At 30.0% G+C, this 24,768-nt stretch overlaps 1 protein-coding gene across 1 annotated transcript in view; it reads right to left on the bottom strand.

The window, feature by feature from the left end:
• Nucleotides 1-2,048: 2,048 nt before the first annotated feature.
• LOC124360346 (polycystic kidney disease and receptor for egg jelly-related protein-like) overlaps nt 2,049-24,768 on the bottom strand; it is a 62,423-nt gene continuing 39,703 nt past the window's right edge. The window contains exons 12-19 of the mRNA XM_046813896.1: nt 24,357-24,540; nt 22,405-22,548; nt 17,753-17,964; nt 16,949-17,055; nt 12,358-12,444; nt 9,606-9,794; nt 5,728-5,957; nt 2,049-3,549 (exon numbers count right to left, since the gene is read on the bottom strand). Coding sequence (XP_046669852.1) covers nt 2,764-3,549; nt 5,728-5,957; nt 9,606-9,794; nt 12,358-12,444; nt 16,949-17,055; nt 17,753-17,964; nt 22,405-22,548; nt 24,357-24,540 — 1,939 coding nt within the window. The 3' untranslated portion in view covers nt 2,049-2,763. The remainder of the gene's footprint in view (nt 3,550-5,727; nt 5,958-9,605; nt 9,795-12,357; nt 12,445-16,948; nt 17,056-17,752; nt 17,965-22,404; nt 22,549-24,356; nt 24,541-24,768) is intronic.

The following is a 24,768-nucleotide window of genomic DNA, read 5'->3' as shown; positions in this document are numbered from 1 at the left end:
TTTATATATTTATTTTATATATAAATATTTTTATTCGAAATATATATATTTATTTATTTATGCCGAGGAATGAAGTAATTCTGTTATTAAAGAGGGCCTTCTTAAAATCGCATTTTTGTTCGTCCATATCTCAGTCTGTCCACCTGTGCTGCAAATCTGGATAGAAGGTCCCTGAGACTTGAAATTTGGTATACGGATTTCTTTTGATACAAGGCATGACCCTATTTTAGTCAATAGGTCAAGGGATGTATGTTTGTCTATGCGATAACTTTTTATAAAAAGGTACTAGGGACCTGAAACACGGTGCATCCGTGTCTCTTGCTCCAAGGAAGTAGACTATTGGATTTGAGGTCAAAAGGTAAAACAGCAAACTGTCTGACTGTCTACAGGTCTGTGCGATATCTTGTGTAGTGAATGTTAACTTTAAATCTAGTTCACTATCTTCTTTGTGCAGAGTCTGGTGAAGCTGACTCATACTTCTTTTGGATCTCATCAGACAAACACAAGTCAAGTCTGTGACATCAGTTTTCAGACGGGGCGCAAATAGAAAGATATACTGGAGCTAAATTCGACATTCTAACTGAATTAACTCTTCCCCCCATAGCTACGTTATACGTAGAAATCTGAGTTAATCCACTGAGCTTATAGATCGTAGTGCACTCAACTGTACACCTGACGGGACAATGAGAACACCTATTCATTTAGGTTACACTATAATTTTTTTTATTTAGTAGTGTACGTGTCTCTGATGTCGATACGTTGTAAAGTGTTCATTCTATCTCAGTGACTATTTTGAACCTCTTCAGACGAACATGACTCAAGATTCCAGAATTCAAGTCTGAAACAGCACCAGTTTCCAGACGCTGCACTAAAAGGAAGGTGAACTGGAGCTAAACTCAACATTCAAATTGAATCAACCCTTAGTACAATAGCTTGTTAAATATTAGTATATTATAACAACTAGTATATTCTATTAATGACTTCTGTTGATTTCAAGCTGAATGGATATATGAAATAGTTTGTAAATTATAAGTAACTACATTATAAATCTACAGCAAAAATATTCGGCTACATATTTACTCGAAAAAACATTGAGTTGATTTTAACAATTATTTGACCAGGTATAGCTATTTTAAGGCCATACTGTCATCTGTCTGTTTGACCACCTATGTGGTAACTCTTAATAAAAAAGGTTATAAATTTCGAAATTTCGTACATGGTTTCGTCTTAGAAACGAAGAATGTTATTGGATTTGATGACAAAACGTCAAAGTAACAGGAAACGTTCTAACATGTTACATTGGTGTTACGGTTGTTGCTCCAGTCATAATCTCATGTAACTGTTAGTAAAAATGTCCTAGTGACTTGAAACTTGGTAAATTTGTGTCTCTTATAGTCTAATGGTAAGAGCAAATTATCCGACTGTCTTCCCGTCTGTGCGATATATTGTATAGGGAATTACATTATTAAATGACACATACTTTCGTTGGATCTCTTCAGATAAACTTGGGTTAAGTTTGGGACAGCATCATATTCCAGACGTAGCACAAAGAGAAAGGTAAACTGGACGTAAGCTGAACATTCAAATTGAATCATCTCTTCCCACAATAGCCATGTCATGTTAAGAAAACCCGGTTGCTCAATCGACCTTAGAGATCGTGTCAGAATTATCGTTGTGCACTCTACTGAGCATCTAAAGGGACAATTGGAATACCTATTCACCTAGATTAAACTATATTTTTATATTTTGTAGTCCAGTCGTCTCTCATGTCAAAACGATGTGAATTGTTTTGTTTTGAGATTATTTCTAGCTGACTTTTAAATTTCTTCAGATAAAAATGACTTCAGACTCTAGTAGTCAAGTCTGTGAAAGCATCAATTTCTATACGCTGCACTTAGAGGAAGGTGAACTGGAAGCTAAACTCAACCCTTGCCACCAGAGCTACGTTATCTCGTTTATTATATACGAGTATATTATAAGTATTCTTATATATGATATTTTTTGTTGATTCTAAGCTAAACTAATACATGAGATAGTCTGCATATTATACGTAATTACTTTATTAATGCACAGAAAATATATTTAGCTATAATTCTTTTTCAAGTAAAAATTGACTTAATTTTAACAATTATTTTACTTGGTATAACAATATTAAAACCTACATCGTCTGTCTTTTTGACCGCCTATGTAATAACTTGTATTATACATGTTCTAGAGACTTAATATTTCCTTAATGTGTTCATTCTGGACATCTGAAAAACATTATTGAATTTGAGGTCAACATTTCAAAGAACACCAAAAACAGGAAACATTCTTACATTTTATATTGGTGTTGTGGTTGTTGCTCTAACCATAATATAATGATTCTTGTACTAAGATGAACATTTATACCAAGTCTCTAGAAACTTTATAGCAAGAGTTATAGCACAAATGGCCAGAGAGCGCTAAGAAATGTATTTACACATATAGTTTATATAAAACTATGTTCAATTAACAATAAACCATTTATTTTTTAACACTTTTGTAACAAGCAGAATAAAGCATGTACATTATGAAAGTAAAACACACTCATAGACACTGAACTGGCTTATAACAGTAACAACGTTTAACATATTCAAACAAATTAATGAACTCATAATTTAAACATATAATTGATTAATTTTATAAGGTATCTAAATATTAAGATAATTTTTAATTAAGATATTATAAAATACATAAATGTTTAATTGATTGTTACTCATACATTTTATGATTTGTCCTTATTTAAATTTCTGTGTGTAATGTGAAAGACCTATTAAAATCGAATTCTGTTTTTTTTTTTCTTTTTAATAATTTCTTTAATTGAGATAAAAGGAAATTTATGAAATTGAAATCATCTGAATGTTTCAGTTTATGCCTACGAACAAATTTAATATCATATATAAATATTGTAATGAAAATTGACATAAATATACCTAACGAAACAATCTTAAAAAGTATAAACAGTTTTCCATGAAATGCAATCTCTGTAGGCTTAAATACAACCCGGTGATATTTTTGTATTATTTTATATAAATCTAACATTGTATATAGATTTAAATAGAAAGCTAAAAAGTAAAAAGTTATCACGTATGACATCAGAACAGGTACTAGCCAACGTATCAATTTGAATGAAAATATTATTGTGTAATAATAAGTTATTATTGGTCTACCAAAACGCAGTAACATAAGTAAACGTATAATAGCTATACACAATAGGACTGACAGCCATATCTGTAATTGTACGTAATATAACATAAATGTATCAAATTCAAAATAACTATTCATGCCTTGTTTTTCAAAAGATAAAATATAACTTTTTAGTGTATAGTAAAAGATAGAGTACACAGCAATACTTATGAAACCTAGTAATACTATAAGTAAACGAAGTACATTTTTTACACTCGAGAGATATTGCAATAGACCTTCTCGATTTATATGCGAAAGACAACGGTAAAGATAATATACAAGTAAACAAATATATATAATTTTCCAAACATTGGAAATTACGTAGTGCTCCACAGAGATGACCTAGAAAAAAGGAAATAAAATAAAAATAGTAAGTGTAATGAAAGCAATAATGGCAACATAAAAATAGATAATATTAATGTTTTTTTTTTATTATTATATCAAACTAAAATATGGCCAATAATGAAATCGTTTGCTATTTGTAGCTTTCAAGCGAATTCTTTTTTTCGTATGTTTACACGACTTAGTTAGGCACAGAATAAATGTAATGCCTCATTAATCATTGCTTTATTGACTCAGTATAATACAGTAAATATATTTTTACGAAATAAATTTGAGGAACCGTCAACAGTTTTAAGTCTAAACTAGTTAGAATAATAAAGATTTATCATGTATAATGGTGTTTATACATATACACACACAAACACACACACACACACACATATATATATATATATATATATATATATACGCATATATACACGCATATACATATGTATATATATAACCAGCCGTAACATATACGGCGGTTTATATATGTTATGGCTTGGTAATGTGTATATAAATACATTATTAAGTGAATGTTTAATAACTAGTGAATTTGACACACAACATGGTGGTCACTTACTTGTGTCACAACGCTCTAGTATGATTTGTTGACTTTAACCTAGTTATTTGTTAGGTTAGTTATTTACTTGAGAAAGAGATCAGATTGTAGATCTAGAAAGTAGTGTTACTGATTTTTTGTATCACTGAACGATGGCAAACGTCCGGAAAAAATCCTGTTTCCTTTGCAATTTTAAGTTAGTAGCAAAGAGGCAAATAAAAACTCAATATATAATCAACTATTCCTCTGTAAGTTTTTAAGCCGAAAGAGACAAAGTAACATTGCAAATACATTATAATCTTTTTAATTGAATACTATTTAATTTAAACTTATTTTAAACATTAAATAGGTGGTCTGATTGCGTCAAAACAATCTTAGTACATAATATTAAGAAAATATCAAGATATGGCAATGAACTCTTATCAAACTGATATTTGGCTTAATCATTTCATATTGCTGTTAAAACCCAAACAGATGTGGCTAATTTGACTCGTATTTTACTCAAAACTTACGTTGATACCGTGTGGCTTTTAACAATGGACAAATATACTCCTGTAATTTTACAGATAAGATACTTTAATAAGTTATGAAAAATATTTATAAATACAACTAAGCGAAATATCTTTCTAATAAGGTGCTTCAAAACCCACCGCGGCATATTAAAATACCCAAAACCCCAACTGCAACCATTTTAGATAGCTTATTAAAAAATAATTTACCTAAAATCCTGGTAGTATAAAATTGAGGCATATGTTGAAACAAAGTTTAACTAGTTTAAGCGTTGTAATAAAGGGGGGAAAAGAGTCTTATACACCCTGTATAGCATAAAAATCTAATATTGTACATGTATTGTATAAGTCTTAGGGAGGTAGGCCCTATGCCTTTGGACTTTTTTGATTAATTAAAATTAAAGTATTACAGTCTTTAACTATTTTTAAATTTGTAATAAATTGATCCTCTTCCGCTCCCCCTTAATATTTAGAACTAACATCATAAGAACGCAGGACGAACTTTCCAAATAGACTATATTACAAAATCGCAAGTTTCAGTTAAAACTCTCTTACCCTTCGTAGTTAATGGTCGCAAATGGTTTTATACCATATTCCTAATCTAAAATACGCATGTTAGAATAATTTACTTCATTATCATAGTATATTACAATAATCACCTAACCTACCTTTACTTAACAAAACCTAACCCCACCTGACCTAAAGGCTAAGTCAAAGGTACCTAACATAAACCAATTAACCCATCCCAAATGTACCTAACCTAACCTAATAAACCTAATCGAGTGAGATCAGAATCTCTAAAGTTTCTGTTCTCAATGTAGGAAAGTTTTTCCGGCAATCATTCTTTTCTCTTCACTACAAGAGTAGCCTGACTAAAGAAGAAGTCAAGATTAACGTTGTTCATAGTCACTCTTACATAGATTACGCAGACTAGTATAACAAACCGTGCAGTTTTTATTTATATATCTCACCTGTCCCTTTAGGAGAATATTGCCAGTAATCTTGTACTCCACAATGAGAGTGACTTGACTCAAGAGGTCCAGTTTATTGTTGTTCATAGTCACTCCAACATACAACACGCAGACTAGTATAACAAACCGTGCAGTTTTTATTTATTAATCTCACCTGTCCCTTTAGGAGAATATTGCCAGTAATCTTGTACTCCACAATGAGAGTGACTTGACTCAAGATGTCCAGATTAATGTTGTAGACAGTAATCTCTAAAATTACGACTCGTGTTAACTTGTCCTGCCAATTGTTTCTTCTTAGTTCTACCAGAGTAATGTCTGCTTCATGTCTCGTAGGCCCCAATGTAACAGCATACCCTCCACGCTCATGTAACCTGCCAGATTTACCTGAAATAATTATTAGTACTGTATAACACGCATTATTATTCTGTTTTTAGTAGAATAATATTTTCATATCCTACAAGTTACGTGTCTGTGGCTTTTTCAGAGAACTAGCCTATGTAAAATTTCAGAATAGCCGAATACACGGTAGCCTGCAAGGCATTATCTGGAAGTTCAATATTCTTAAAAAATCCATACTTCTGTATTTAACAATATTTTTCCAAGACTGGTGTCTGGAGCTTAAAATGAGTGATTTTTATGTATGATGATGACATTGAATAATACATATGTAACATGTTATACAGTTATTAGGATGTTTGTTTGTATACTTGTTTATGATATTTACTAATAACGGTAGAGAGTATTAAGGTGATATAAAAACAGATTAATAAATAATAAAATCATTAATTATGCTCTTAATTTATTATTGCATAAACTTGTTGATTGTATTATATTTATATAAATTGGACATTAATTTAAAATTTATAAATAAATTAGACTATGCGTGTATATAAAGTTCATTTCATGCATGTATATAATGCTCATAAAAGTGGCTGTTTAAAATTCGTTTAGATTAAAGTTATTCATTTTGATAGAACAGCTGTCAAGGTTCGATTCTTGCGTCTGATAAACACACACAACAATCATATGTGCATGTGTTCTATATATTTTATATTAGTGTTTTCTGTTATTGAAAAAAATATTGTTCTCGTTTAGAATGTAAGTTGTTTTAAAGGTTTTACTTATAATTTTGCAGAAATTTGCGTTACAAAGTTGATTCAACATTAAACACTAAATATATTTATTGATTATTACATTCCTATAGTAAGCAATTTAATAATGTATTGCGCTGAAGAGTTTCATTATCATTACACTTTATCGTATAACTTGTACAACATCTTTTTACTGTATTAGCACTGGGCTTTGTTATAATTTCAATGAAAAAAGAAGAAACCCCCCATATGAAAAACATATATACATAACTATGTGTAATTAAGTCACTGAATTCAAACATTTTTTAAAACAATCGGTAGCCTTTGGCTTGGTTCTTGACCGACACGAGACTGAAACTACGAGATTCAGTTAATTTATCACTAATCCTATTGTAATTGTAATCCTAGTTATCAGCTGTTTAAGGCTCATTTGATCTATTCAGTCTTTCTTTCCTTGTATTATACATTTTAAGATTGTGTAACTTGCAATTATGTTTGAAATTCCTCCAGCGTATCTATCAAATTTACTACTCTTTGTGCAAAAATGTAACACCTTTACTTAACTGTAATAATATTCATTGTGTGGTAAAACTTTACTAGGTGTTGCGCAAAAGTAAACCTTCGATTCGCTTCCATTCGGTATAGCTATTTTCACTGTAACTTCCTCTGAAACTATGCCCGTTTGACTTATGTAAGCGCTAGGGCAATCGAGACGTTTCATCCCATACACTCGCGTTATTGACTCTGTATGCTGTGTATTTGTACGTCTTTGTGCTATATGTTTTTTTTTATTAAATTGGTTTTTAAACACCTAGTGCTGATATATTTTTTATTCCTTTTAATAGAACGGTATTCATTTTTGCTTAGAAAGGGTTTTTTAATTATTTAAATACTATTTATCTCAATCTAGGGGCTAAGATATTAGCATGCAAGTATAACACAATGTGCCACAATGCCCGCCCAGCTGTGCGATTACTTTTAATAGTATATTATACAGCACTTAAACTTGAAGCTTATATTTCTATTGGCTCAAGGAATAATGCTCTTAATTCACTATGAATTAGAACTCTATAATTTGGGTTCAAGTCTCAAATATAATACGATGATTTTTTTATGTTTATTTAAAATACTATATTATAACCATAAATTTACACAACCTCATTCAATGGTAAAATAGTTTAAGGCAATACAGTTTTACGTGATAAATAAAGAGATCAAGGACTGTGTAAAATGTCTTAAATTATCCATATCTCATCTTTTTTATAAATATTATTATAAAATTCACAATATTAGTATAACAACATAAACAACTTTTAAACAGTTTTCACTTGTTAATATAATGTACTGCAAGTAGATTTTGTTTGTATTCAATTATTTTATAATTGTTATAATCAGTCCTCATCCATATCAAATTCGTAGTTTTAGTAAATCTAATTTAACCTTCTAATAATTATTAAAAGGTATATTTAATTTTGTATCTACGATAACTGTTTTTAGTAGACAAATTCAATATTTAATTTGTTTTCCTTATTCAATATTTAACCTCACAAATTCTTTGAGTCAATGTAGTAGTAAGTGGAAAATTTAAAATTGTAAAAATTACAAGAAAGAGCTTTTTAACATTATTAAGAACTGCCACTTATGTTTCTTACTACCTCATCCTCTTCTTTTTTACTGGGTTGGTGACTAGACGTAAAATTGGGCATTCCTCCGAATTTCTCATATACCCCTATAAGTAATTAGATATTAGTAAACCTTTGTGGAAAAAACGCCACGCCGCGATGCCAAATGAGCTAGCTCTGCCGTTCACGCAACAACGCCGCCTTTAGAAAGATTTTTGCATGCGCCAACTCGATGCAATATCTTCACCCTCACAAAATCCATCTTTGCCAATCACATCGTCTACTTCTATTCAAAGTCAAAGTCTACATCTAACACCATTTGAGCGGCGTAGCTCAGCCTACGGAAGACGCGGAAGGAAGTTTTGAAAGACCTCATAACATGCAGGTAATTCCTCGACCTTAACCAAGCGGTTGTCTAACGTATTTTTGCACATTCTAAAACTAACCAAGATATTCTGCGTCTATTGGAAGCCATCATATATAACGAAACCCGTTGCTTATTCGTTTATAACTATATAGGAAATAACATCCTAGCCGTTGTTCTAGGAATACAACCACCAACCGTTACAAATTATGATGATGCTCACAATACTAGTTCGTTTTTACCTAAAAATTTACAAAACTGAAAAATTTCCAACACCATGGACCTATATACTTCTTTAGCGTTCCTCCAAAAACAGATAGCGAACAGGTACTAAAATATAAAAACAAATTAGCACAAATTTTCTAAGAAGATGTTTTACCTTCAAAATATTAGGTACAATCAAACTTAAATATTAAATAAACAATACAAAGCTAAAACCGTCACAAATTGAAATGAGATAGAACAGACATATCTGCAAAGCAAAATATAATTTCTAATTAAATGAAAGTACATTTAGTTTCTACAGATTTGTAAAAAAAACATTTTTTTTTCTTGAATTTTATCATTACGGTAAATTTTTTTTAAATTTATTTACAGTAAAGCATGTAAATAACTCTTTTACGTGTACAATAAGTTTCTTTTTTACTCGACGAATTTTCATGACACAAACTTTACTATACGCAAAATTTGTAACTTTTTTGTAATGATTGTGGGTAAATTCTGAAATAGCAAATATATATATATATATATATATATATATATATATATATATATATATATATATATATATATATATATATATATATATATATATATATATATATTAATACAGGTGTAACAAAAAGGTTGAGCTGAGAGGTTAAATGTCACACAGTCCATCTTAACGTATAATTGTGTGTTTTTTAAGCAAACCTTTTTATCGCTTTATTCAATTAATAAATTGACTTGTACTTACCATATAATCTGAAAAGTGTAAATGTGAGTGTTGAATCTTTTTTTATATACTTCCAAGGATAGTTGTTTTTCATTACGTCAGAATACAGGGCAGACTTCCAACCCACTCCATAAACGTCGGTATCTTTATGTGAATTACTGAGTTTAGGTGTGCAGTTGGCCTTTTGGTTGACTTGGTTCCCACATGGTACTATATTGTATCAGAGGGAAAGAACATTTACGTAACGATAAATGAGTAAGCGAAAATAGGCTACTAAATAAATAATATTCGTGTTATAATATATCCAAAGTCATATTTTGAAGATTAAGCTTATATTGGTTACAGTTAACTTATTACATTTTAACACATAAAACCAATATTTAACACTTTTGTGGTGTGTCTGATGAAGATAGCCTTGCTATCGAAAGGCCTCACAAAAAGTAAAGTATTAAATATTGTATTATGAGTTTAAATGTAATAAATTAAAGTCATATTGTCGAGTTAATAGGTCTGCATGTAATTTTTTAATGAAAATCACTATTTATAAAAAAAAAATAAGAAAATGTTATAACACCATTTTTACATTGTAAACTGATTTTAAATTCTTTAAATTTTAATGTTAATAATTAATAGTTAAAGACCACTGATCTTATTAACCTTTACAATCATACCTACATTTTGAGAGAAGAAAAACACATTTAAAATTATTCAGAGGATACCGCTTAAAATGTAGATTCGCAGCAGATTTTATAGTGGTTAAATATTTAGACTCTGCTATTTATGAAAAACTAGCTGTTCCCCGCGGCTTCGCACGCTTTTTGTAAGCTTTGCTCGTATATGAGCACTTCTGGTTCAAGTGAATTATATTGTCAACGCCGATGTAGAGTTTACTTTGTTGACACTATCAAGAAAATCTGCCAAAGGTGTATGTTTATAGCCATTGTACACGTACATGTACTTAATAATAAAGTGGTCTAACATTCAAGCTATAAGGCCAAACTGAAATTCATTTGAAAGACAAATATCCATAAAAACTTATCGCCTTCACATAGTGTGTGGTTATTATACACAACTATCTCGTAATTTTAGTTTACAATGTGAAGGCGCTTTGATAACATATATTTTGCAGCGCCTCCTGGTGGTGAGATACATCAATGGGCAAAGCATATAAACCTTCTACGTGGAAAAATACATATACACACGAATGTTCATAATGATCGGTCAAATATTTTCTGAGTCTATAAAGGACAAACACACAAACATTCATTTATATATATATATATATATATATATATATATATATATATATATATATATATATTTATTTATATATATATATAAATGGTTGTACATAAAAATTTTCAAATTCGAAAATTTCAGTATTAAAAACCAAGATTAAGGTATTAAAGACTTAAAAATAAATGTCATGTACATATAATTTATGCTTTTATATTAAGGAATGTAAAACTGCAGGGATTTTGCTATGTATTTCAATGAGTTCATCATAAAATATACAAACAATGGTTAACTGGTTTCACGCTTTAAAATTCATTGCATTAAGGCTTGCGTATGGTTTATGTAAGTGTTAAAAATAAGTCAAATTTTATATAACCAATAGTTTTGTCAATCTTCCCTTAAAGGTCTTCAAGAGATTTCTTGAAGGATGAAATTAATAAGAGCAGACACTACATCTGATAATAAAATGGTGCTCATAAAGGGCGATCTCTTAAAGTAATGTATAGAGCAAGAAAACTTAGTAAACTGAACAGTCATCGATATCACATAGCTCAGAGAATTATATAAATATTGAAGCTAACTGGTCTAAGCTGCATATTAATTAATTACTGACAAGCCTTCACACAGGTTGATCAGGGAATACAGAGGGTGATTTCAGCTGTGATGTAGTATTTAAAATACAGAAAATATTGGTTCTAAATATTCAGATAGGGAGAAATTAATATGCAAGTAAGTACACAAGAACCGAAGACACAATACTACGTTTTACGTAAACTTTTGCAACTACCGTATAAGATATCTAAAAGTTTACTGTCAGAATATTAGCACACCAATCTAACAAGAGTCTAAAAATATCTATAATGTCTGTCAGGTCATAGGGTACCTTGAGAATGAACTGGAAAATAGAATTTTTGCAAGAACCTTTCTGTGAAGGCAACATTGATATCGATGATGGTGTGTGCCACTCCTTGGTATCAGGCTGAGCGTTAGTAAACATTTTGTCATTGGTCTTATGAGTAACCACAATGGCAACGATAAAATAAAATGGCAAACAAACTGACAACTTCTTTGTTTAAAGTTTGTTAATGACGAAGGAAAGTTTGCATTAATAAAGGGATTTTTGACATTTTCCATCTTATATGTTACAAAATGTATAACATTTAGTGTTATAAATTTTTTACGTCTACGATCGCAAATGCCCTGACATCCTATCACATTTTAAACTGAATCAATGCAATTTTTAAATTTGAGACATTAGCACATGTAATCTAATGAAATGAGCTACAAACTTGAAATTGTACGCGCAACCTTGATTGAAATATGAATATTCTGACTCAGAAGACTGATTCAGATTCTTATAAAACTTGTTTCTTTGTAATTCTGGTGTTACGGAGACCCTCGTACACTTTACAGACCTATTGGCGATGTCATTATTCGTCTTTTTAGAATACTATAAGAATATATTTCAGTTGAGTATAAGATTATTTACGTATCTTTCTCTTATTAACATTGTACGCGTTGTATGTTTTGATCTTACTTGTGTATACGCGCAGCTGCCTCAACAAGGGCAGTCCTAACACTATCCCAGTAAAGTCTGATAGCCAGTACGCCCCGGTCTTCAAATCTGTAATCATAAAATTAAACCATACTAAGATACTGTCCATACTTGTCATACTGTACAATTTTAGGTAAATATTTTGAGATATATTTTCCGTGCTTTGTTTCTTTTCATAGCTCTGTTAAAGCTACCTGATATTATTTATCATGTGTTTCCTATAAATAAAAAACATTATAGAAGATAATAATAAGAAAAATCATTTTCAATTTAAAATGGTGGTACTAAGGCCTAAATTAGACTTTTTATCAACCACCACAGACTGTTGATGGAGGCTAACTCCTCCACCCAGGAGTACGTCCTACCGTACTGACATGCCTGTTTCTCTGCCATGCAAGGAACACTATCTGCCTAGACATAATGGTTTCCACGTCCCTGTCAGTGAAGGTTAGTCACAGGGTACACAAGTTAGAAAAAAGGAAAATAGTCGTGAACTGAAAGCCAATTTTCATTTCACAACCTGTTTTTCTTGAAATCAATAACTACATCTCTTAGAAAAACGCAAACTTCTCAACCACGCTAATTTTGGCAAGAGTGAAAATGCACACTTAAAACCATCCGACAAGCATATAAAGTAATGGTGATTCAGCGTTATCAAACAGTGCAGGGTTTCAACAAAATGCCCGGACGGCTTGATATTATTTACCGAATGCAAATAGAGCTAAACAACTTTTAATGTTGTAAGTGCACATAAAAACTGTTTTAACACGTATTCAGTACAGTATAAGGGCTCCCAGGGGCACGGCCCGCAAGGGGTCTGAGGAAAAGGTGTAATCTGAAAATAGGTCGAATAGTATATTAAGTTAAATGCTTTTATTTTTATTATAAAAAAATTGACCCTAATCAAAATTTCGGCTCGTTGAAATTTCAAAACGTTCGCAGTATCATATTTTATATTGTTTTCATATAATCTGTAAAGAGCAAGTGCAATTGGTGACAGAACAAATTTTAAGACAAATTAAAGTTTTATCAGTAAAATACATGTTAGGTTTATTTATTTATTCTTAAAAGGCCAGATTAAAAATCATTTCCGCATAAGGGATTCTTAATGTTACTCACCTGATTTAAAAACGTTCATGCCCATCACTAAAACAGCTGGTTATAAAACGCTAAATTTCAACATCGTGTCTTCTTAATATTTTCATGCCTTAAGAATCCTCACAAATACTGAACGGTGAACTTTTTGTGATAAGGTGGGTTATTAAAATTACTCATTAAGCAAACATAATTTCCAGCATATTTAGGATACATAAATGAACCGAAAGTGTTCTAGATCTGTTTGTAATGGTTATGATTATATAAAGCCGCCACCGGATTTAATTAACACTCTGTATACAGGTATCTAATGTAGCAACGTTCGTTCTCTTTTTCTGTTGTATTAGCAAATAATGATTGCGATCAGGAAGATTCACACCCACACACAAACAGACACCACACACAAGTGCAGGGGATTAGGATCCAGCACAATTTCCGCGCTCTTTGTCACCTAGTGCACCACAATCAAAGCCTAACTTTTCTTATTTGTCAAGTTATTCTAAAGTGATTAATGTATGTAGATAGTGAACATCGCAGCGGGAAAATTATACCATATGATTAGTTTAAATTGTCGCAGAGCATTGCTAACTCAAGTGTCTAAGATTACTTACTGTATGATACGGGATGGTAATTACTAAGTATTATTTATTTAACTAAAGGTCCGTTTAAAATATTTCATACTAAGAAAAAATGGTTAAATACCCTTATATACTCTCCTATATATAACCTAGGCTTAACAGAACTCTCAATAATCTAGAAAGTACAACTTGATTTATTTAAATTAGGTTTTTGTTTAGTTGTAGATTTGTAGCGTTTTTAAAGCTACATTGATTTATTTTTTTTATTAAAACTTAAATTAAATCAAAATTTTGGGATCGAAATATTGGGACTTAATTTTAGATTAGATTGTGAAATGTCAGGGTAAAATCGAACATGTATTCCTTTGGCAAGTTAGCACTGGTAGTTTTAAATTGTTAGGAAGGCAGGTTGACTGCCTTGAATTGATTAGAACTTGTCTTATTGTGAGTATTGTTCTCCTGGTTTGATACAGCTGGACCAATGAGAGAGCTCCACGGATGTCCTGCAAAGGTGATTGGAAAGGGAAGTATTTAAGCGCCCGCTCATAATTTTCGCCCTTCTTTTGGTTATTTTCGTGAGTAAAGTTAATTGCAGTGCGCCGTTTTTCTTAAATTTTTTTCCGCGAGTGATTTTGAGGTAAGCAACACTTTATTGTACGTTTTATTGAAATAGTCATCCTGATCTGATTTTAAATTAATTTTGTTGTCTTTTTTATAGGAAAAAATTAAATTCATAGAAACTACAGAGCAATCTGAATAACTTATTCTCGAAGAACAATAGAGCATAATAGAATCATACAAGTTAAATTTGGTTCATGCTTGCAAGAGAAGTGAATTAAAATTGAACTTTGTTAATAACTTTAATTGAGATTTGAAAAGGTAGTAATTTATTAATATTTAACTGTAACTGTTTTATTGTGAATTATTAATTGAAAATTAATTGAACTTTAATAATTGTTAGAGAGAGACTTTTAATCTGAATTGCAGAGACTTGAAAGTTAAGGTTCAAATAGTGTAAAGAGAAGTTGAAATTTTTATTTTGAATTTTGAGTGAACTTAGAAGTGAACATTTTTATTTTTATTATTTGCAAGTGGTATTTCATTCTTATTTTAAAACTTTATTATTTTATTTTAGAAGAGAGCTCTGATTTTTAGTTTGACATATTTGATTAATATTTTTATTTCTTGCCAAAGGAATTTTTAAATTTACAAAAATGTTTGTCAATTCTTTGTGGAAAATAGAGTGATAAAAATTCTGAAACGTTGAACTTATTATTTTGCCAGTTAAAAATAAATCTATTGTTTTTATTTAGAACTGTGATTTTTATTTTAGACAAACCAGATAATATTTAATAGTAATACATAGTAACATTTAATAGTATTTAAATTTAGTAATACATTGTACTTAATATTCACTAGAATCTTTACTAATGAAAAAATATTTTATATCGTCTTGGATGCATTATTGATGATTTAAATATTAATACTCTGGAATATTAATATCAACAATCCAAGTCGTTATAAGATTTTAATCATTGCGGTCCCATTTTGAATTTAATGTTTTTAGAATTTATATCTGTTGGAAATATTGAGATATATAATTCAGCATGGTTTAATAAAGAATTAATTTGTTTTTGTTGTCTAAGATAAGTGCGTTTGTTATTTTTTTTTTAATTTAATGAATGTTCCTTGTTACAGCTTTTGCATATTTATCACTCATAAACTATAAAACTCTAAAACTGTAAGTAACTTTAAGTTCATGTATGTAATTGGAATGTATATACATTATTTAAAATAGCTGTGCATCTTTTCTCCTTGAAGCATTATAATCAGATATTTATCTTTTAATGTGAATTAGTAAATAATCAAATTTATTTTTTTAAGTTATTAAAATGTAAATAAAAAATATTAGTAATGGAATAATGAAACTTTGTTGAAGTTGTTGTATGTGTTAGCTTAATAACCTTATATAATTCTAATTAAAAAACAGATTTTAAATATTTTACCAGGAACTTTAAATTGAATACAAACTCTATACTAAATTACAATACTAATTAGAACATACATTACAACACATTAACAAAATCATTTATGAATAGAAAATACTTGTAGTCAGGAAGGTTTGGATCACACCTTTCTGTTGCTGTTTTAAAAGCGGGTGAAGTTATTCCGTTGCCTCCTGACATTGTAGTTGTCGTTTATGTCTAGCGATTTTAAAATTTATTACGCTTAATATTTCAAATTTTGACAGTGCTTCTAGTATATTCTATATTATTGCCTGACCATGACCTCTTGACATCGAAACGACGTTAGCACTCTTTATATTATTAATAATTGTTTAGCAGAATATTTTTAACTATTCTTATAAATTGTTTATCAAGTTAATTTAAAACTGTTACGAACTTTCATGTAATTGAGTTTAAAATATAATAGAGAATAATACAAGTCACCATTTTTCATTAGCATTATACTTGAATGCACAAGTTCATACAATTTATTCATTGCCACTATTAGTTTTTAATTAATTTTCACTGCGTGTTACAACCTAAAGGTAGCACTTAAAATACGATAAAATGATTATGATTCTAAAAATAAGGCAAGTAATTCAAAAATATAGTATTTGGCCTACTATAGTATTTGAGGGAGTCCAATCCTTTCCAATAGCCATTCTACCTAGTAAACAAACCGATCGAATGTCCTAAACTCACGAAATTAATTCGCAAATCTCGGAATATGTGAGTATACATTCGTGACTCTCCTGCTGACCAGCTGTATTCCCTACATTTAATTAATAGTATTTTAACTTTTGCTGCCCAAAACAATTGGTTGGGACAACTATAATAAATGCGCCAAGGATATACCTATTGTAAGAAAATTGTTGGCAGAATGTGGAACAATACCCTGTTTCGTGTTGATCTCTTCATTCTTCTTCACAAACTTGACGTCATTATACCATCTTGTGTTGTATGCTGCATACATGAATGTGTGCTCCAAATACATTTCCATTCTGAACAAAAAACATTTACAAATACATACTTAGGAAATTACAGTTTTGCCAATTATTTATACTACATAGTTTTATTGTTATTTTCTTCATGTTTATAAATTTTTAAATATAAATTCGTGTTCGTTTTATATTTTAAAATAAAACCATCAAAAATAAATCAATACAATATTATTTCCTTGTAATTCCACTATTTAAATATAAATTAATGGATTTTGTATCCTTACTGCACCCTACTTGACCAGAAAGTGCAAAAGAAGCATTTATTATTATTCCCATACTTGTGTTAGATAGCAAAATATTCATACAAAAGTTTACATTTAATTCTATTTCATACAAAGCATTAGGTATGTGCTTTAATCTCCATTATATAAAAACAGTCTGTTAATTCTATTTTTTCCATTCCTTATGTAAATGGATAAAGTATTGGTTGCTATGGCAATATTAGCACCTGTGGATTACTAAAGTCAGTACAGGATCCCATTAGCCTCCTAGAGAATTGTCGTATCCACACAAAAATAGTTTATTCTGGAATATTCCTTGGCATCTCAAATCTTATGAAAACTGTGAAGTCACACCACAAGCTTAGGTCATCCTAGAATATTCCGATCTATAAAACTGTAGAACGTTTAAAGAAAAGAAATACGGATAATATTTGTTAATTTAAACATTAAAATATGACTAATACAGAAATACTTACTGAGTAATGTTGGAAATAGAATAGAAGTTAACACCTCCCAAGTTTATGTGGTGAGAGCTTGTCATTACCGTATGCAGTTGATTGTTTGTACGATAAAGGGAACTCCACAGTTTAGAGATGATAGTACAAACAACAATGACGAAGAACGTGGTTATGACAAAATCTATAAGAGCAAACCAATCTTTCATCAACTCTTTCTTTCGGAACATTTCCTATACAGAAAACAAATTTTAACATTCAATTAAACAATTGCTTAATTATTTCATACATTATGTTTAAAATAGTATCATGTTTACGAGCTACATCTTCAGGATATTGTTCAATAGACCAAACGAAAGTTAAAATGAAACACAATGAATGGCCTAACTCTTTTCATTGTATCTCTTTATATACATGTTTTTATTTACAATATAATATTTTTCAAACAAAACACTCAACTGTAACAAGGTTTTCTCAACTCTATATAAATAGTACATGTAAATAAAAAGTCTATTTAAATTGGGATATAAAATTTTAAAATAGCAGCCATTTGAAATACAGTTATAATCTAAATTATATTGAAATATCAATTTTAAAGTTTACAAAAATAATTTATATTTAGTTTATAGTTAAAACACAACAAAATTTTACTCTAAAAGAAAACAATTGTAATGTATCCCTAGTGCGGTGTGTGTATCGGACAGAATTGTTTTCATATTTGTCTGATAACGACCTACTCTTATACTTATTTATATCTACTTATACATTATAATTTCAGACATTCATTATAATCATGTTAATTTAAACTTACACTTAAATGCTGAAACTCATTTTTCACTTAAGGGGTTGATTTTAAAACAACTCAAACTTGTTGAACTCCATCAGGGTTATTGTCTCATGTAGATTTCAACACAGTTTAACATCTACCTTTATAGATATTCAACCTTATCCTATTTCTACTATCGTTTCATTTGATATAATACATATTTTCACAACCCTGTTACTCGTTACGGGTAAGTGTAAGTTTAATGTTCTTGAAACTAAATGCTTTGCGAATTAATAACCTAATTGGCACGCTTAATATTTTTTTTCTCTCCCGAACATTGTAGCGGAACATCTTGCTGCCAAGCAAAACCTCGCGCGCCTTGTCCGTAAGTAAAATTTATACTTTTTATCATAAATTAGCTCTTTCGTGCAAGACATCTAATTTGAATGTAATATCAAGTAAAAACATAAATAGTAAAGAAACTTACTTTTGATAGTGTTTTATTTTAAGATTAATACGGATAATACCTATTGTGATTTCCTTCTGCTGAGACCACGTTGTCATGATTATAAGTTGTCTCGATAAATGGCTAATACAACTCGTTATTGGTAATAAACATCGTTATTTGGTTTTAGGCCAGTTAAAGTGCTTTTTAAGTATCATTACGACTTCTAGTACTTCCAGTATTCATTTTTTTTCTAGTCTACTAATATTAACTTTTATTCGATTACAGCTGCAATGTAGAGCCAAGATGCTGACGCCGCGCGTGTGAGTCACAATTAAACTTAAAGTAAGCTTTGCGAATCGAGTATCTATTACTACGACCTCATTTATATCCAACCCCATGTGTTTCGTCTATTCGGTACACATTGCCCCTTCCAAAAGAATGCCACTTTGATAGAATCATCCCCAAGGCCATCGATTTCTATACTTTCTTCATTGCTTCTAGGTATAACCTTCATAACCTGACTTCATCAGGTATATGACGAATCATCCTTACTTATATCAACAGTCGACAGACAATATCGTCCCACTAGCCAAGATATTTATTCGCACCACATTATCACATCCACGCACAACCAATACATTACTTTTGCCCCTTAACCTTTTAGTTTAAGGTACGCTATATATTGGAGATTATCTCCAAAGCTATATGAATAAATGAATAAATGAATTTATTTCCAATTAGTAACAACAAATATAAAAATACATATACATTGTTTGGAATATTAACTGGCCACTGTATCAAGTTATGTGACCAGTTTTGAAAGAAAAATATTTTAGAAACATATAAAATAAAATGAGTCTAGCATGTACTTAAAAAAAAAAACAATCGCCACCTCTGCAGTGTTTACATATCTTAAAATTAAATTTTATGGAAGTATACAAAATAAACTTAAACTTTACAAACAATAATTCCTTTAGACGTGTATTATAAAACAAACAGGAGAAGCAAAAAAGAAAAAACAAATAAGAAAAAAACAAAACAGCAAATTATTTCATATTACATTAACGTTAAGATAACCTATGTCTTGTTGCATTGAAAGCCAAGTAATTGATTTTTTTACAAAAAGTTATTTAAATTAGCTGCATTTTTTATATCAAGTGGAAGAAAATTAAAAATATTTCGGACCTAAATAAGTAATTGAATGTTTAAAAATGGTTTTGTTCACTTTTGGTAGTCTGTAATTTCTGTTATGTGCGAATCTTGTTGCGTATATATAAATTATTGGTACCTAAGTTACCACTTCTGACAAAAAACAATCTTAATACTTTAAAAATGAATAGATGCTGAATAGGCAAAATCTTTAATTGGCTATAAAGAGGAAAAGAGCTTTCTCTCTTTGCCTTCTTTAAAATTATCCTTAAGAAATAGTTTTGTGTTGTTCTTAATCTGTTTATTAAAAAGTTATAAGTTTCCACCCCAACACAATATGCCATACTGTAATCTGGAATTAATAATTAGTGCAAAATAAAGAGATCTTAACAATTCAATGCTACAAAAATTTCTTAAAAAATAAAACTTTCTAATAGTAGATGTTAATTTTCTTATGTAGAATGGAAATATGTTCTTCAAAAGTAAATTTTTTTATCCAATGTAATTCCTAAATATTTGAAAGTGTTTACTTTTTCTAATGGTTGGCAATTACAAAGAATCATGTTGCAAGATGCAGAATGGAATTTTACAGGAACTGGCAATTCAAAATTTTGAAAACTGAAATTTAAAAAATTTAGATTTGTTTACATTAACTTGCATTTTGTTTATGAGGCACCATTTACGTAATAATAATAGGTCACTATTTATTTGTTCGCTAATAGTTTAATTCATTCTCATGTGAGTAAAAAAATGGCTATATCATCCGCAAAAGCTGTAATTTTCCCGTTAAAATTCAATGTTAACAAATCATTTATAAATATTAAAAAATAAGACAGCAGATATCACCGATCCCTGCGGAACCCCAGATTCAACCGTTCTAGTTGAGCTGAAGGTATTTTGAATCTTTACTTGTTGTTTTCTATTTGTAATGAGAGTCCTAAACCAACTCCAAGCAATACCTCTAATTCCTGCATATTCTAACTTGTTTAATAGAATTTTCGTGGTCAACCAAATCAAATGCTTTCTTGAAATCTATAAAAAAGTCCTGTACATTTTAATCTGGAATTCAAACTGCTATAAATGTTTTCTGTTATGTAAGTTAAAGCGTCTTCTGTAGATTTTCCTTTTACGAAACCAAATTGTCGTTTACTAAAAAAATTCAAATTGTCTAAATATTTTAGCAGTCTTTTGACCATTATTTTTTCAAAGAGCTTAGAGAAAACAGAAAGCAAACTAATGGGTCTTATATTGTCCAATTGAAAAGAATTATTTTTCTTTAAAATTGGAACAACTGAACTTAACTTCAACATTTCAGGGAAATGCCCGTGCTAAAACCAATGTTGATTAAATAAACCAGTATTGGAGCGATTTCATCCTATAATGAATTTTAAACAACTCAACACTAATCTTATCAAAACCTGTTGATTTTGAAACATATTGGAGATTAATTCAAAAATTGTGAGTGTGAGTTGTCTGTAAGAATTAAGGCAACGTTTGAGCCACTGAATTTTCCTATTAAATTTCCTTTCGTATTTTTCATGTTTATAAAGTCTTATTGTAAGGGAATAAGTTTCCTTTATTGCGTGAAAATTACCTTGAATTTTAACGTTTTCAGACATGTTTTCTTTCAACATCAACATTATACAAGTTCCTATTCCTTTGCTATTCTACCATCTAATAGTAAATAATTGTATATTTATATTTTGTACTTTACATTACATAACAAATTGCAATTTAAACATGACAATCTCAAAAATATACGTCTTATGACACTACAAAATATATTTAAAATACTTTTGGTTCAATGATGTCAATGTTTCTATGAAAATTGTATTCCTTGATTTAACCTAGGTACTTTAAGACTTATTAAGTTATATTTATTTAATTCACACAACATAAACAGCTTTAGAGTCTTGTAAATTATCACATAGTTTGCAATAGCATCAATATCTTGATTTTTATCTATCCTTTTTTTAAGCGGACCCACACGAGTATAGCAGCCGGGTATAGATTAAGTTTTGACGAAATTATCTCAATTATCAAAATTTAAATTGTGACACTCGTATAGATAAAATATAATTCTCATTGTAACATAATAATTTTAGATTTAAAAATAAGAGCAATGTTTATTGAGTACGAAATTGACATTAGAATTAGAAATAAGGAAATGTTCAGAATACACAGTGGTTTTCACTTATTACATTATATCATCGTAAACCGTTACTTATATTACATTATATCATCGTAAACCGTTACTTATATTACATTATATCATCGTAAACCGTTACTTATATTAACACTAGTACGTACATGTCTCTTTGCTTGAGTAAGTGGAGAGTACATTGGATGTTTTCTTATTGCTAATACTTTGGCTAGACTCTCTTCGTTATTTTCAAGGACCACACGCATAGCTTCCTTGTAGGTGACTGCATGGGTATTTACTTCATACATCCTCTAAACAAAATAAAACAATGTGAAGACTATAAATAGAAACCAATTAATTAATACAAAATTCAATAGTGCAGAACCTTTCAATAATTTAACCATTAATTACTTATTTTATTTAACTTTACATACAAGATTATCTTATCCGAAATTTATTTAAATTTAGAATTTTGTTCTAAAGTACAATATTTTTTTGGTTTATATGTACACGACAACTATTGGAAAACTCATTTCATTATTTTATTAGATGTAAAAATGTAAATGTCTTAAATGGTAGTGATATTGATGACAGAAAATCTCTTGTTTTCAGTTAATACGAGTGGCATTGTAAAAAAATATTAAAAAACATTAGTAGTAAAAATAAATTAACATAATTGTAATAATATTTTCATTCTTCCCATCAACGGTGCAACTGGATTCTTATACTTTACATGAGAAAGATTTTGATAATGTGTCAATGTATTATAAATATAAAACTGATAATGACAATTAATTTGTTCCCAAAAAATCATTTTAAATTAACTGCTAGTAACTAAATAAGACATTTATAGTTTAATTTAATAAGATGTCGCAGACAATTTTAGTATCTCGTTACATGAATATTGTTCTAGAATACAGGAGCAACTGCACCAAAAGCAAGGTATACTGGAGCTAAACTCAACATTCATATTCACTAAGATGTGTTATAATAAAAATGGTTTAAAATGTAAATTTCTATAAAATGTTTTGAAAATGAAATTGAATCATTTATATTTTTCTGAAGAATATAAATAAAATATATTTTCTTAAAAAAATATATTTTTACTAGAAAATGAAGGTATACATTTACTAAACAGTTCACCCTACAATCAATTACAAATAGTTATTTACCATATGACTAAAAGTTTCCCTCGCCTCCAAAACTGATCCTTCCACCACTGTCTGCTACTGGGGTTCCGAGATCCGACCTCCACCACCGCGTCACTCCACACCTGAATCCCCTTGGATTTTGATGATTTCCTGGTAAATATACCTATCTTTACAACAGGTATATGCAAGCTTCCCCGCTTCCACAAAGTGCCCGTGCACAGATCACTTAATTATGAGCTGTAAAATGTTCATTGAGGCAGATCTTCCGAGACGGAAGTTTGATGACAGATCCTCAGTAGGAAGTATATTATCCTTTACCGCGGCCAACCATCACGCTCTCATAGTTCTAGAAATACTCTGTTTTATTTTATTGGGGTAATAGCGCGGCTACCGTAGTGTTGCCAACGATGACAAATGGAAATATCTCCTCGATTAAAGTCGATCCCTAGAAATTGGGAATCCTCTCCATGAGGGCAAGAATATGTTTCCACCCAGTCCATGGTACTGTATACAAGCAACCTAAATCCCTACCTTAACAAAATAACATAACTTCCCGGAGATATTCATGAATCAGTAGTAACTGTGTACAAACTAGTTGAAGAATTGGGTTTCGAGTAAGATACAAATTGTTTGCTATGAAGGCTACGAATTTTCATACACAGATCTATTCTTTTCCGTCCATTGTTTAAAAGCATTGTTGAATGAAGAAAATTAATATTTGATGAAAAATAGTGCCACACAAATAAATATAGATCAAAATCTATATTTATGTGATGTAAAATATAGCTGCTCTCGTGGTTGTATGAAAAATATTGTTACTAGTACGTAAGGTCGTGGTTACTTCTAAAAAACTCAAGTTCGATCCAGTCAGGGGGCCTGGATGTTTCTTCTCCTTATCTTCTAAAAATGTTTAAACATAGATCATAACTATCTGTACAATATTAGTTTTTCATCTGGTTGACATTTACCTGGAAAACTAGTGTGAGGATAATTGCGAAGAATATTATCTTGGTTGGGCTTGAAACAAACGCGTCTGCCCCTAAAGAGGCTAATACTGTCGAGAGCCATTTTTCACTTTTTACTGGTCCAAGTTTCAATCCATAAAGCATCACAAAATAAGCAGATACAAAAATTACAGCAATACACAATGTCCTGAAACAGTTATGAACAAGTAGTCCTGTAAATCTTCATAAACAATATGTACAATTTTAAACACAATAACTTTGAAATAACAAAAAGTTAAGGATGACTGTTGAATAATAAAAATTCGTTTTTATTAGGACATTTCCTTAAAATTATATAAAACATTTGCAAAACCCATAACAATGAGCATTCTTGGAACAACTGGACATTGTTTATAATACTGGAATACCTGGTCAC

The sequence above is a fragment of the Homalodisca vitripennis genome, chromosome 4 (genome assembly GCF_021130785.1).
Source record: "Homalodisca vitripennis isolate AUS2020 chromosome 4, UT_GWSS_2.1, whole genome shotgun sequence".
Taxonomy (NCBI): domain Eukaryota; kingdom Metazoa; phylum Arthropoda; class Insecta; order Hemiptera; family Cicadellidae; genus Homalodisca; species Homalodisca vitripennis.
Note: the sequence above shows the minus strand (reverse complement) of the source record. Positions and strands in the feature narration are given on the sequence as shown.